This window comes from Typopeltis vanoorti, chromosome 23 (assembly GCF_054136105.1).
Source record: "Typopeltis vanoorti isolate ZY-2024b chromosome 23, IOZ_Tvanoo_1.0, whole genome shotgun sequence".
Lineage (NCBI taxonomy): Eukaryota > Metazoa > Arthropoda > Arachnida > Uropygi > Thelyphonidae > Typopeltis > Typopeltis vanoorti.
The window spans coordinates 35743068-35759416 of record NC_143571.1 but is presented as its reverse complement, the minus strand read 5'-3'; the positions used below and the strand labels follow the sequence as shown (position 1 = coordinate 35759416).

Below are 16349 nucleotides of genomic sequence, written 5' to 3'. Positions count from 1 at the left end.
TCTTGTTTGATATTGTTTGTCATCCACTTTACACCAATTGTGACCTCTTCTTCACTTGTGGAATACAGCTTACTATTTCTGCTAACAAATATTCCTTCACAATTTCTCAAGCAGTTCTTCCCTCCATGGAACGGTCCCAGAGCAAAAATGGCTGCAACATCAAGTGATACCACAGATTTTGATCTTTTTAAAACCACTCAAAAAAAAAAAAAATATAAAAAGAATGATTCTCCAGGACATGACTCACCACTGGTATTCAGCAGAAAAACCAGGAGCTACCATCAACTCTAAGTTTAATCGCTGTGCCACTGCTATGATCTCTCGCCTCAAGACTGGCCACACAAGACCAGTCAAGTTTAGCAGTGACATAAAAACTTCCCCATCTGCAAAATCTGTAACGTCAAGGAAACATCGGCAATGCATTTACTAAATTTTATGAATATTTCCAAATGTGAACTTTATAACAACCCAGAAAAGGTGCTGTGCAAAATATATGAATTTGGGAAATCATGTATTTTATGATTTCCCAAATTAGATATCAACTTGGGAAACTGTCCCAAGTTAATATCTAAGATTATTATAATCACCCGCCTTATAATTCCACATACGTTCTCTTCTCTTTGATACTCCTGCATGTCTGTTCATCTTCCAAGTCAAAACCATATTAATTTCATTTTTTACAGAATAAAAATATTATAAAAAAAAGCTAAATAATATCTATTAAATAAATAATACAAAAATGCAGAAAGAAACTGTACTTTCTAAAATATTTCTTGTTTTGTATTTGTTTTTCATATATGTGTATCATTACAATATTATTTCAGTTTTCAAAGAAATTTCCTTCTGTTGCCATAGAATTTTCCCATGATTAATTGTCAGCAAAGAATTTTCCTGAACCCACAGTTGTTCTTACCAACCAGAAGAAGATTAGACACTCGATACACAATCACATCCTCTGGTGATATATCCAGATCTAAGACTCTTAGCCTCATGTGCCCTCCATTACATATTGCCTAAGATTGATGTCCCTTAAGAACTCAAGAAATTCATTCTCCTTATTCCCTGATGCTATCTCTTCATTCCAATCAATATTGCCATAATTGAAATTGTCCATAATGATCCAAGTTTGCTTGCCTATACATTTCTTTGCATATTTCCCAGCCTGTAGCAGCACCCAACCAAATATCTCATTTCACACCATACTGCTTCAAAAATCATTGCCAGTTTTTTCTTCTTGTATCTCAACCTTGCACACTCATAATTTCCTAATATGTCTAACAAGGGAGAGCAGACATATTAGACAAATTAAATAACTTTAATCAAAATAGCACAAATATTTTGTACTGAAAGTAATACTACATTTTCAGCATGTGGAACAAATAAGCAGTTCAAAGAGACAGAATACAAAATAAATACAACAGTCGTTAACTAGTGAAATGCTTTCCTTTCTTTCAAAATGTAAGTGAACTATTGTGTTAGAAGGATCACATCAATCATTTCTGATATTTACATAGGATGAGAACCTCCCAAACTTTTGGGAATGAAACAATCATTCCAATTCAAATTAGATCAATATGAAAGGAACTTGAAAACTTTCTTTGAAGAGACAGTCATATTTAAAACTGCTTCTGTGAAGGAGATGAGCCTCATTCCAAAGGATACTGATTGGTATCAATACTATGTTATCAAAGACTAGACTTTTAAGGGTTTAAATTATTCAAGGTAGTACTGATGTTTGACATTTATTTTTCCACAGAATGGCCTGTGCATCCAAAGTATGTTAGATTACATTCACAAGAATTGTGGTAAACACTAAATTGGGCTTCTTTTAGGTAATCTGTTAATCGTTTCCTCTGCCATTCCAAGTATATTTATATATATTCTTTTCAAGCATCAAACTTCCTTTCAGTCCTTCAGTATATTCCCATATATTCCTTTCAAGCATCAAACTATAGGCCTATCTGTGAGTCAGGTGTTGTGGTTAAGTTGTTGAAGCTTGTGAGAACTAGGATCCAAAATTGGGTTGACAACAATGGTATTATCTTTGATGGACACCATGGATTTGCTAAAGGGAGGTCATATGTTAGTAATCTACTTACTTATTACAATAAGGTGGCTGCTTCATTGGACAGAGGAGAAGGATACACAGTAATATACTTAGATTTCTCAAAGGCTTTTGATAGATTACCGCATGATAAGTTGATAGTCAAACTAGAGCAGATGGGGTTGGATATTAGATTAGTGCATTGGATTGAAGACTGGCTACCTGATAGGTATCAACAAGTTGTGTATGGGGGAACGATATCCAGGAAAAAGAAAGTCACTAGTGGTGTACCTCAGGGGTCTGTTTTAGGGCCATTACTGTTTAACTTGTATATTAATGATATTGGTGAAGATTTGGATTTAGATATTCAGTTGTTTACAGATGATGCAAAGTTGGGATGAACCATGAAGAGTAGAGAAGATGTTGTGGCCCCTACAAGAAGACTTGAATAAATTGAGTCATTGGGCACAGGAATGGGAATGTGAGTTCAATGTTGCAAAATGAAAGGTTTTAAAATTTTGGAAACAAAGATGGGATGCAGAATTTATGCTTGGTGAGGATATATTGTCGGAAGTGGAGGAAATAAGAGATCTGGATGTGATAGTGGATAGGGATCTGAAGTTTAGGGGACACATTGCCAAAATTGCGAAGACAACACCAAGTCTTCTGGGAACGATGTGGAGGACACTGACTTGTAGAAGTAGGGAGATTCTTGTTCCATTGTATAAAGCTTTGATCAGGCCACACATTCCATGTGTGGCCTGATCAAATTGTGCCCTGATCCATTGTGCCCAGATTTGGTCAGAAGGATGAAGAGATGTTGGAAAGATCCTGGTTTTCAGAAGGATGAAGAGATGTTGGAAAGGGTCCAGAGGCGACTGACTAAGTTAGTTTCTAACCTCTGAAATGTCGAATATGAGGAAAGATTGAGAAGATGCAATTTGCAGAGTCTGGCAGACAGAAGAAAGAGGTTTGGGAGGGATATGATAGAGACCTACAAGTTAGTAAGGGGTTGTTATAAGATCAGTGTTGGAAAGTTTCTACAGAAAACAGTGTGAGATCAGGGAGTGAGAAGCAGGTTTTTTTCATGCAGAGTTGTGAATGATTGGAATGCCTTGCCTGAGAGTGTTGTGTCTACAGAGAGTTTGAGTGTGTTTAAAGCACAATATCATGAGCTGTGTGTGTGATAAATGGACCTCCCAGATGAGTCTTTGGCTCCGTGGGGGTCTTGGGTAATAATAATAATAATTTTTTTTTTTTAAATATATATATTGGTTATTTTGAAAATATTCAAGGCACAGAAGTCTAATAGTTCTTGACCACTGTTATTCAATGATATTTCTCCATAATATTATCCTAAGGCATTTGGAATTGGACTATTTCCAATTCTAGCATTTATTTATTTATTTATTTATTCATATGGAGTTTCCTCTCTTTTCTCCCCCGTCCCTATTGGGGCAAGTTGAGCCCCCCTCATGGGGAGTTAAGTATTTATGGCTGTAGATCCGTGTGTTCACGGGGCTGATTTGCCTGTTTGCGGGATGAAAACCCCCAGATAAACTGGAGGGGGGGCCTGCTGTCCACGCCCAAGACCGGCTAAGTTGGCTATGGCTGAGGAAGATCCCTAAGCTCCTCATGTCGGTGACGGGAATTGAGCCCAGGACACTCCTTCCCCAGGCATATGGTTGCGAAGTGCATAGCCACTAGGCTAACCACACGGACATTCTAGCATTAAGATCTGCTTAATATATAGTCATTTTTATTACATTTAAAATGTTAAATTTAAAAATTTTTAATTTAAATTATTATCATATCGTTGTTGTTGTTATCATGGAAGTTTTTGCTCAGCAATATATGTTAAACCTTCAACTTTGAGACTTGAAAGTAATATGTGTTTCCCTATGGCAGGTTACTAGCAAGACGATAGGTATCCTAATGCTGGGACTGCCACCTCAAGGCAACTAGGCTTGTCTTTTTTTAGTAGATAGGTGAAACTACAGTTTAAAGAGGAAACAGTCATCCCCTTGCCCTCAATTTGTTCAAATAGCATGAGGGGGGGGGGAGTAAAAAGTAAGAGAGAGTATTGGGAAGAAGTCCAGTCTACAGATATAGTATAACCAGCGATGAGCTATAAGGGACTCGTGCGAGCCCTTTGTTAAATTTTTCTAAATTTTGCGACCCCTTGGTCTTTATTTTTTTATTTAAAAAAAAAACATAATTTTTGGAAATATATTAAGCAACAAACTCGTACAGTAACCTAACAAAAATCAGTCTATTCGGCATTGTGTAGATTATTTGGAGTTATTGTTTCAACCCTCTATAACGAATGCACCCAAGTTTGAAAATAAAATAGGCACATACACTATCTTTACCCTTCTCTCTTCTGGTAGCCAATCGTATGGTAAAACTGTTGATTATCACTTGAAGTATAAAAATAAAAGAGAAATATAACGTATTTCAATATTATTGTGTTTAGATAATATTTATTTATTATTTATAGATTGTTTGTCATAAAAACTTCTATCGCAAACAAAACAAATTTATTTTGTTTATAAAAAATGTGGACTATTGCATATGTGCGATTATAAATGATTTTATTCTTATTGTATTTTGATAGTTACAAATTTTTTTCTTATGTAATATAAATTAACACAGATGATTGTGTGCAAATATTTCATGTTTAGATCATGAAATATTCATTTAGATCATGAAACCCCCCTTTTGAGTCTTCAAAATTCGAGTCATCAGAAATCAAGAACCGGTCTACCAGTCCGAAACTTGGGGGGGTCATACCCCCCCTTTCGAGTCCTCAGAATTCAAGGAGAACCGGCCTAGGAGACCCAGTCCGCAACTTAGGGGGTTGGGTGCCAGGGGACTGAGCCCTCCCTTTTGAAGACTCGACACTCAAGAGCTACCCTGAGTGTCAAGTCATCAGAATTCAAGGAGAATTCTGATGACTTGACACTCAGGTCTACCAGTCTGGAACTTGGGGAGTTGGGCGCCATAGCCCCCCCCCCCCTTCGAGTCTTCAAATTTTGAGTCATCAGAATTCAAGGAGAACCGGCCTACCAGTCCGGAACACAGGGGGGAGGCGTCGTAGGTGCCAGGGTGGCATAGCCCCCCCAAGTATTATTATAAAATATCAGCAAATTGCTCAGATGACCTCTTTTTTTTTTAATTTTTAACATTATTAACGTTTTTTTAATGTTGGTAAATTTTTGTCAATAGTTGGACAAATCAGTGTTTGCTTCACCCTTATGTAATGGGATTATTTTTCATGCATTCTCTCCATTCCTATGGGATCTTTCTTGAGCTAAGACTCAAATTATACAAATATTTCAAGGGTCTAGCCAGTTTGGCTGAACATTCCCTTAGCATACATGCTGATATCCTGTCTGTCCCTATTGACACATTCTTATCCATGTCATGTAACAGCCCTGGAATCTCTTTCACATGCACCTCTATTTCTACATTATTTTGAACTATTGAATCTGTTTATGTTACATATATAGATAGAACATGCAGTTCATTAACAAATGTATCATTAATAATGATTTCCTTATAACTGTATATTTCTCTAATATATTCATTGTGTCTTTCTTTTCAGCCAGATCAGTTTAAATGTGATAGTGGCCATTGTATTGCCAAGAGACTAAAATGTGATGGAAATAAAGATTGTCGTGACGTATCAGATGAAACCCATTGCCCTACAAGATATCCCGGTGGTCGATATTGTCAAGAAAATGTTTTCCAGTGTAACAATACGGTATGTAATTTCTGCATTTGAGGATGTGTGTGTGTGCATGCATGTCATGATAGTGAAACAGTGAAACTCTTTCTTAATGTTTAACAAAGAAGTGCTAAAGTTTTGATAGTGATTTTATTATCAGTGTGCAGTGCACAACTAGTAACCTAGAATATATACCCCTAGTATGATGCTAAACTCACCCATTTCTAAATGCAACATGCCTTAGCTGAATGGAACATTTCCTTGAATTCGAGAGAGGCAGGAATTATGTCAGTGTTCTAGCATCATTTGTGGAAGACTAATCTGTGTGGTTGTCTAGCAAGTAAGTTGAAAGTTTTACTTTCATCTTATTGATTTGTCATGCTTTGTGTACAATATCATCCCTGGGGAGGATTTATTTATTTATTCGTGTGGGGTTCCCCCATTCCTCGACCACCCCCTTAGGACTGGTTGAGCCCTCCTAATGAGGGATTAAGTACTATATCCTGTGACTAGCCTGTGTTCATGGGGCTGGTTTGCCTGCTTGTGGGATGAAAAACCCCAGATAAACACAGGTGTGTGTGTGTGGGCAGGGGGGGGGGGAACCCCTGCTATCTAAACCCAAGACCGGCTAACTTGGCTATGGCTGAGAAAGCTCCTCAAGCTCCTCAAATCATTGACAGGAATCATTGGAAAGATACTCACCACCATCTCCATCAGTGCCTTCTCATCATTTGCCATAGAGATGACCTCTTGTTCATCTCTGGAAACTCATCTCTTACATTACCTAATATCCTATGGAGTATTTCCCTACATCTATCTGACAGGCTCCTCTTACCAGCTGATATTTCCTTATTATATCACTTCTTCTCCTGTCTTCAGAATATGCATTAAAGAAATATGCAGAGCACAGTCTTTATCTAACTCATCTATAACATTATTATAAAATGTCATCACACTTTGGATACTCCTTCACACATGGTTAGATTTATTTTATTTTTTATTTTTTTATGTTAGGCCTATATACGAGAGGTTGGCTGGTCAACCTATAGTACTTTAGTACCATATTTGGGTAGTGGGATGGAAAAGGAGAAACTTGTTGACATTCGATTTAAAAGCCTGTATATTGTATTCCTTGGGAAATACATCAGGGTGAAGACTGTTCCACAGTACAGCAGTAGCAGGGATGAAGGAGGAGGGAAAGATGGAAGGAAACCCAATATGCTATACAGACGTCATTACAGGGTCAGAGTGACTATTTTTTTTAGAGTCAGCAGTGGCTATAAAGCATTCTCCTAACCTTAACAAGTATGGCTGTGTTAATTTGCCAAAAAAATTGGGAGACACTCATCTTAAGATCACCTCATACACAACTGCGATATCTTCTTCTTTTATGCAACATTAGAGGGTGCCAAATTAGGACCTGATATCTTTTGCCCATTACAATTTGAATTGTTTCACCTACTTCCTGTTGTGTATAAACTGTAACATGCTGATTTGCTCTGAGGATTGTGGTTTGAAATCCAGTGAAATATATGCCAGTTAAACATCCTTTTCTAATTTAGTATTTTGTTCGGTGTTGTAATATCATTAAAATAAGTTATGAATATCATTCAACACCTAAGCCTGTCAACAAGATTGACGATCCTCCTCAGGGATGATATATACACAAAGTACAACAGTTTGATAAATTGAAACTAAAATTGGCTACACAACTAAAAAGTTAGACTTCCTCAAATGATGCTGGGACACCAATATAATTCCTGTTTTTCTCAAATTCAAAGAAAGTTTCATTCAGCTAAGGCACATTGTATTTACTGACAGGTGAGTTTAGCACTCCTACATGGGCAAATTGCTGCTAATTGCACAGAACTTACCACATTAAACAGTAGTACAGTAGCTCTATGTGAAGAACTGTTTAACAAAAAAAAAAATCCTTAACTGTTTAACTGTGGACTACCATCATATCTCCAAAGTGTCAGTGAAAAAAGGAATTCACAAAGATTAAAAGTAGACACCTAAAAATTTGAAGCCCTTCATCAATGCCATCATACTATGCTTCGACCATAATTTCATCACGATTACTTGGCTACAAATTTATCATCACAGGCACATACAGAAAAAAAAAGCTGTTAATGCTCTCATTCGATGTCATAACTTTGCTATTGCACTGAGACAATTCCTAAACTAGAAATTATGACAGACATAGGGCATGGTATCTACAATCTTCCACCCTCAGTAGTCAAGGAAGGCCACACGCACACACAACATTCAAGGCAATCCATTTGAATCACACACCACTCTATGACAGAAAAATCTAGCCCTCACTCCCCTTCTTAGTAGCATTCATTCTCAGCTTACAAGGATGACCTCCTGCCCTTTCCCCACCCTCCATAAAATGACAAATTTCATCAACTGAAATCCTGTATGACCCTTTCAGAAGGTTGCAAGTCTCAGTCATATCACTCCTTGTTCTCCTGTTTGCAGTCTACATATTGTCAATCTGTCTTCATAACCGGTATTCCACAATCCTGATATAATTTTTAACACTCTTCTTTGCACTCACTCTCTCTCTCCAATATATCAGAATCACAACGGAAACCAGGAGACCAGACCTGCGCACAATAGTCCACGTGAGGTCTTATCAAGGCCTTGTAAAGAGGCAAAATGACATCCTTATCTTTATATGTTAACGTTCGTTTTAGCATTGTAATTATCTTTAGAGTTGTTTTTGCAATCTTTGCTGCATGGCCCCTGAACTTCAATTTCCTATCTACTAACTCTAAGATCCCTAACTTCATTAGTTTCCTCAAGCATAATCCCACCGATATAATACGACATTGGATATCTAATCACACCAAAGTGATTGGCTTTACATTTACTGATATTGAACTGACATCCATTTTCCTATGTCCACAATTCCAGTTTATTCAAATCATTCTGCAAGTACTGCATATCAGTAGCATTCCTGATTACCCTACCTATCTTTGCATTATCAGCAAATAGCTGTATGTCACTTGTCTAATCCTTCCCAATATCATTAATGTATAAATTGAATAATAGTGGACTAAGCACTAATCCTTGTGATACACCACTGGTAACCTTAAATCTTGCAAACTCACATCCCCTGTATACCACTTTTTGATATCTGTCAGTCAGCCATTCTCTTATCCACACTAATATTTTATAATCCAAACCCATATCCTCCAATTTATGCAACAGTTTTTCATGCTGTATTCTGTCAAAAGTCTTAGCAAATTCCAAAATATATCATGGTGTATCCATTCTCCTTATCTAGTTCCATGGTAAGATTATTATAGAACGTGAGCAAGTTGCTAAAACATGACCTATCCTTAGTAAACCCATGCTGTTCATTGCAAAGCAGGGATTCACTGTCAACCCATTTCTAAATGCAAGCGCTAGCCAATTTTTCCAAAATCTTCGCCACCACTACTGAGATGCTGATTGGTCAATAGTTGGATATATCGGTCTTTGCACCACCCTTGTGCAATGGAATTACCATTGATTCTTTCCATTTCTGCAGAATCTTCTCTGTTCTGAGAGTCATATTAAACAGCCTGGTCAAAGGAATAGCCAGTTCAGCTGAACATGCTTTTAGCACCCATGCTGATATCCCCATTGATGAATTCTTATTCAGTTTGTGTAATGTCTAATACCTCTTCATACATCTGAGTTTCTTCGTCCAGTGACATCTGTCACCCTCACACCATCTGCATTCAGTAGAGTTATTCTTTCTGGTTCATTCTTTCTTTTACTTGCAGCATATCAATATATTCTTGTGGGTTGAAAAGAAACTGGCTTGTATAGCCAGTTTGTTTTCATACTCAGATTTAGTTTTTTTGTACAATAGTTGACTCTTCTGGTCTGCTCCTTATAATTTTCATAACTGATGTCATCTTTATGTACACAGTATTCCTTCCACATCATCCTTTTCTTACAAATCTCTTGCTTAATAAGATTACACATCTATTTGACTGCTACTTTTTTTTATGTCACTTTCCAAATTATTTTTTGTAAAGTTTTTTTTTTTTTTTTGTGATGTGCAGTTTAACCATATTTCAATAAATTTCCTTCACCATATGTGGAGATTAAAGTTAAATAAATTGTAAGACATTCAGTGGGAGGTGAAAGACTTGCAAACATATCACCAACAGAATGGCTCTGGTTTCTTTCTCCCCCCCTCTCTTCTTACATGCAGCGTAGGCGACAACCTTTGCTATGAAGACCAAACATGGCTCAGCCTTTGAAAAAGCAAGGTTGTACTTCATGAAGCACTGAAAAACATCTTCCAATTACAGGCTAGTTAGCATTTCCTCCACCTAAGGAAAGAAGGCATGCCTTTGCGGTTGCAGTACTTGTGAGATGAACCAGAGCCCCATTTGTGGAATGGCTACACCTTAGAAAGGTTGGAATGACTTAACTGTGAGAAGCTGTGTGTTGCACATTGACAGCCATTATAGCCAGGAATATAAACTATGTAGAGCAGTAGTTAAGAAAGGTGATGTAGAGGTCTACAGGATAATCTAAACAGATATCCTGTGAACAAATGATAATGGTTGCTAGTTTAATGTGGCAGTTGAACTGTAATGTTGATGATATTTGACAAGGTTATATTCTTGTTTTCATTCTTTGCACATGCTTGAGCAAACAAAAGTTCTGTGAAGTACCTTTAGAGCTAGACTACTTGTATTTGAGAAGTTGTTGACTTCACATTGGTTGACTTACTAGAATGACAGACAAAATCCTACCAACAGGTCCAAGTACCAGCCCTATGCAGTGACAGAGGAAACCCACTACATGCTGCACCTAGACTTTATCAGTGAATGGCTAAGCTCATCATTGTACAGTTACATTACCAATCTGATGTCACTGACTGGCTGGTAAAAGCCACTCACTCCTACTCTGTAGGGTAATAGCTACTGGTGAAAATTATGTTCAAAACAACAAAGGATTCCAAAAACTATGAGTGATCTAAAGTAACCATTCTCTGATGCTTCTAATGCTGGATCTGAGCCCCCCCCCCCCTCCCCAAATTTTAATTAGAAGCAACAATCACCCCATGCAAGAGTTATACCCTTTGAGTGGTGTCTTCAAGCTTCTTTGAACTTCCTGTTATAATAGAATTTGGCATGGTGGTGTAGTAATTAGGTTTCTTGCCAATCACTTCTGGTCAGTATCAATGGCTAGGTCAGACAGATCTCATTTTTTTTGAAACATAGATATTTGATGTAGCTTTTGTACCCCTCTTGTCTAATGAGGGGTACAAAATAGTTTTACCTGTTTGGCCAAAATTGAAAAGTTTCTTCCATTTTGAGAAAGGTTTCAACGTCATTCTGATTTTATCAAAATCCCTTTGTCATATGGTTTGGCTGTAACAAAAGTATAGTCAGTATTTCATATGACTGAGTTGTTGATACAGGATTTTTTGACAATATTTGCATTATCCCAGCCTGATTGGCCAGGTGGTTAGTGTACCTGCTCTCCAGCCAACAGGTTCCAGGTTCTAATCTCGCTGTGGTGGGTATGTATGTTTGTAATTCTTTAATGGGAGATGAATTTCATCACCCAGTGTGAGACCACCACTCCACTTATGGGAGGCCTAAAGTGGCTTTCTTGAAAGAGTTCCACCATGTTTGGTCTCTAGGACAGGATTTCCAAACTATGTAAAAATAAAATTAATTAATTTTAAAAAATTAAATACAAAAATATATATTATTGATAAAAATAGAAAAAAATCCATAACCCACCCACAGTACAAAATGTACTATAGGTTTGCAAACAACCTTTCATGGATGGGAGCAACATAAAAAAAAAAAAAAAAAAAAATTGTATTCGTTGTTGATGAAAGTCTTTTTTTTTTCTTTGTCTAAGAGTGTTCATTAGAGCAAGTTTATGAATCTAATGACTGAAAGTCTGCATGCATGCATGTATGTACTGTTCTGTATACATTGGTTTCTGATAAATCAGGAAAGACATGAATGGAGAGCATATAACTAAAATGGCAAAGAAAGGAAGGGAGCCTTGCTTTTCAAATTCAAACATGAATTTTTTTTTTTTTTTCTGTCATTTGTTCAAGTGGCTAAATAAAGTCTTTGAATGCCCAAGCAGCCAGATAACTAATATATATCATGAACTTAATGTAATCTAATTTAATCCTCATATATAATATATATATATATATATATATATGTATGAGGATTAAATTAGATGATATATATATATTAAAGGTGAGGAGTCAAGAGCTATTTGTTCAAAGGACTCGATGTAAAAATTTGCTATGGGGAGAGGGAAAGTGGAGAGCATAGCTGTACTCTGCTTCTGCAGGAATAATTTACTTTACCACACAAAGTATCCTAATTACAAGGCTGGTGATAAGAGGACAGTAAGCAAAATTGTGTTAATCAAGTGTTGCATTTTCTTAATGTATGAGGAGAAGATCCACCAATTCCTTGAGTGTTGCTGCTAGCTTCTTGGATAAATAATAGGTGGGATGTTATTTTTATGTACTTTAAGTAAACTATATATTCAGGGGGCATGGAACAGGTGAGGGAGTATTTCTTTTTTTTTTTTTTTAACTATATCAGCTAACCTACTCTACTGAATAAATATTTCATGTGGCAGTGAGTTTGAAGCCATCTGGTGTGAGATGGAATCTAATAAGATCAATTACATAGTGGGGTGTTGTTACAGACCTGGTGGATTAGTTGCTAGTGATGAAGAAATGCATCTCAAAATAGACAAGATGAGGATGAAAAGAGTAATCATAATGGTAGACTTAAATTATCCAAATATTGATTGGATAGCAGTAGAATCTCATGAGAAGAATGCATTTTCATTCTTCTCATGAGGGCCCCATCAGTGGGAGCCAGACCCAGAGGTGATATGAAGATTGAAGTAATGCAGAAGTCATATTTTCATATACAAGTTGCCAAAAGGTCTCACACCTTATTATTAAAATACTCTGGATTAGAGTAGCCCCAGTCCTGAAAATAGTTCAGGCACAAACTTGTTTGCTTACATTTGGATAAATGATTAAATCAAGTATATAATTTCTTGGTATCTTTCATTTAATTTATAGTATAACCAAGTGGAAAAACTTCCAACAACTATCTCTAATCCAGAGTATTTTAATAATAAGGTGTGACACCTTTTTGCAACTTGTATGTGAAAATATGATTTCTGCATTACTTCAACCTTGGTATCACCTCTGGGTCTGGCTCCCACTGATGGGACCTCAATAAAGGTCGAAACCAGTCTGGGTAGTGACCCTTCCCATAATGCATAGCATTATACATACCCGTAAGGATGTGTGCTTTGCATTATGGGATACTAAGACAAGTGATGTGAAGTTATAAGCTTCAATATACGAGTTGCCTCAGTCCTGAAATAGTTCAGGCACAAACTTGTTTGCTTATACTTGGATAAAGGATTAAACCAAGTATATAATTCCTTGGTGACTTTAATATAATTTATAGTATAACCAAGTGGAAAAACTTCCAAAACAAAGTTTTGCACGTGAAATATATTCACATCTGAGCTACTTGTATATAGAGGCAACAGACTCCCACTTATGAGACCTCAGTAAAGGTCGAAACTGGTCTGGATAGTAACCCTTCTCATTATACTTGCCTGAAAGGGGGTGTGCTTTGCATTATGGGATATATATACTAAGGCAAGTGATACAAAGTATTAGCCTCTATATACAAGTAGCTCAGACATGAATATATTTCACATGCAAAACTTTGTTTTGCTTACTTGGAAAAGGATTAAAACCAGATATATAAAATTTCTTGGTATCTTTAACATATAATAAACCCAAGGTAAAAAACTTTCTACATCTTTCTGTCATCCAGAGATTTTTATTAATAAGGTCAAGCACCTTTTGTCTACATGTATATGAGATATATATGACTTCTGCATTACTTCAACCTTGGGATCTCTCCCAGGTTCAGCTCCCAATGAGTCCTCAATAAAGGTCGAAACCAGTTGGAAGCTTGGGTGATGATTGGCAATGCTGTAGCCCATGAAGTTTTAACTGAGGCTCAGCTCTGTTGCTGTCACCCAGGTCCTTGGGGGGGTAATGAATGGCAATGCTATAGCCCATGAAGTTAACTGATGCATGGCTGTTGCTGTTACTCCACAGATGAAATATGAGCGGCTCTGTTTGGTGGTGGGGTGAGCCTGCCACAGGGTAGAGCAAATGCTGAGAGTTCTTCTCAGTGGCAGGGTGAGCCTGTTACTGAGGGGGAACAACACTGAGTTTTTGATCCTGCAGATCGCTCATTGTTGGGGGGATCTCCTGAGTTTTTGGAGAGGTAACCCTGCACTTAAACAGGGAAACCGATCTGGATAGTGGACCTTCCCATTATGCATGCCCAAAAGGAGGATGTGATTTGCATTGAGGCACTTTGACAGTCTCACTGTGAACTCTTGTTTTTGTCCATTGTCTTCATGTACCCATTTGTTACCAAATTAAATTGTTTATTTACAGTTTTTATTGGTGTTTCTTTCACATCACATATCTCACTATCTGCTTTTCACTGAATTGTATAAAAATTCATCATACAGTTTTTATGTATGATGAATTTTGATAGTTTTTCCTTAATTTATGTAAACCAGTACATATATTGTATATATACTCTTTGCAGGAGACAAGGTGGAAGAGGGGAATGGCAAAGGAACTGGGAGATGGATATAAATTGTTCTACTCTGGAGTGAATAACAAGGGAAGAAATGGTGTAGGAATTGTGGTGTGTGGCAGAATGAAGGGTGAAGTACTGGAAGTGGGTAGAAGGAATGACAGGATCATGCGAATGAAATTGGGTCTTGGAGAAGAGCGGGTGGTCATATTATGTGTATATGCCCCGCAAGTTGGTTGTACAGCAGAGGAGAAAGATGAGTTCTGGAACGTGTTAGATGAAGAAATGAGGGAATTGGAAGAAAATGAGATGTGATTGTCGGAGGAGACTTGAATGGACACATAGGAAGACAGAATAGAGACTGTGAAAGGGTGCATGGTGGCCACAGAGTGGGAATGATGAACCAGGAAGGAGAGAGGTTTGTGGACTTGGCAGTAGCGTTTGATCTGGCAATTGTGAACTCGTTTTTCTACAAGAGGGAAGAACATTTGATAACATTTAGGAGTGGTAACAACAGTTCACAAATTGACTACATTTTGACTAGAAGAAAACATCTTAAGGTTGTGACAAATTGTAAAGTAATTCCAACAGATCAAGTAGCACAGCAACACCGACTGCTGTGCGCAGACTTTAAAATAAGATTGAAGATAAGAACCTCTGGATGCCATGGAATGAAGAAATTAAGTGGTTTCACTTAAAAGAGGAGAGTGTGAGGAATCGTTTTAGGGAGAGGGCGTTAGAGAGGATTTCGGATGGACTGGAAAGTGTACAAGATTGGTGGAAACATAATTCAAAAGTAATCCTGAGCTGTGCAATCGAGGTGCTTGGTGAGACATCTGGAAAGATTAGAGAGCAGAAGGAGGGTTGGTGGTGGAATAATAATGTACAAGTGGCAGTGGCAGCTAAGAGGAAGGCAAAGCAGAAGTGGGATGAGTCAAGAGTGGAAGAGGACAGAGAGGTGTACAAAGAGAGAAAGCAAGAAGCCAAGAGAGTTGTGGCACAGGCGAAGGCCATGGCATATCAAGATCTGTATGATCAATTAGAAACAAAGGAAGGACAGAGAAAAATTTACCAACTAGTGAAATGTAGAAATAAAGCAGCAGAGGACATCTTACATGTGAGGCAGATCAAAGATGCTGAAGGAAGAGTATTATGGAGGGATGTGGACATAAAAAACAGATGGAAAATATACTTTGAGGGACTTTTGAATGAGGAAAATGCAAGGACTCACAAAGGAGATAGGCAGCCTTCTGAGGGGATGGTGCAGAACATCAGTAGAGTGGAAGTGACGGAGGCCATGAAGAGGATGAGAAATGGAAAATTGGTGGGCCCCGACAGAATTCCAGTGGAGGCATGGAAGGCACTGGGGGAAGAGGGAATTGACCTGCTGTGGGACCTGTTCATGAAAGTTTGCCAACAGGAAAATATACCCAAGAAATGGAGGGAGAGTACTCTTGACCCCATCTACAAGGGTAAAGGAGATGCACAAGACTGTAAAAATTACAGAGGAATAAAGTTGATGTCCCATACAGTGAAAATCCTAGAAAGGGTTCTTGATGGTAGATTGAGGAAGGAGGTGGAGATTGCAAAAGAACAATTTGGCTTCATGCCGGGTAGATCAACAACAGATGCTATCTTTGGGTTATGGCAGATGATGGAAAAGTATCGAGAGAAACTAAGGGAGCTACATCTAGCATTTATTGATCTGGAGAAAGCATATAATAGTGTGCCAAGGCAAGAAGTCTGGAGGTGTTTGAGGGAGAAGAAGGTACCGGAGAAATATATCAGGTTGTTGCGGGAAACGTACAGAAATGTGAATACGAGTGTTCGGACATGTCTGAGACAGACAGAAAGTTTTCAAGTAACAGTTGGTTTGCATCAAGAGTCAGCATTAAGTCTGTTTCTGTTTAATATTGTG

The 16349-nt window shown here is 37.7% G+C and overlaps 1 protein-coding gene across 1 annotated transcript in view; it reads left to right on the top strand.

The window, feature by feature from the left end:
- Positions 1 to 16349, top strand: part of mgl (low-density lipoprotein receptor-related protein megalin) — an 890817-nt gene that overhangs the window by 735784 nt on the left and 138684 nt on the right. The window contains exon 65 of the mRNA XM_090412774.1: positions 5652 to 5810. Coding sequence (XP_090268900.1) covers positions 5652 to 5810 — 159 coding nt within the window. The remainder of the gene's footprint in view (positions 1 to 5651; positions 5811 to 16349) is intronic.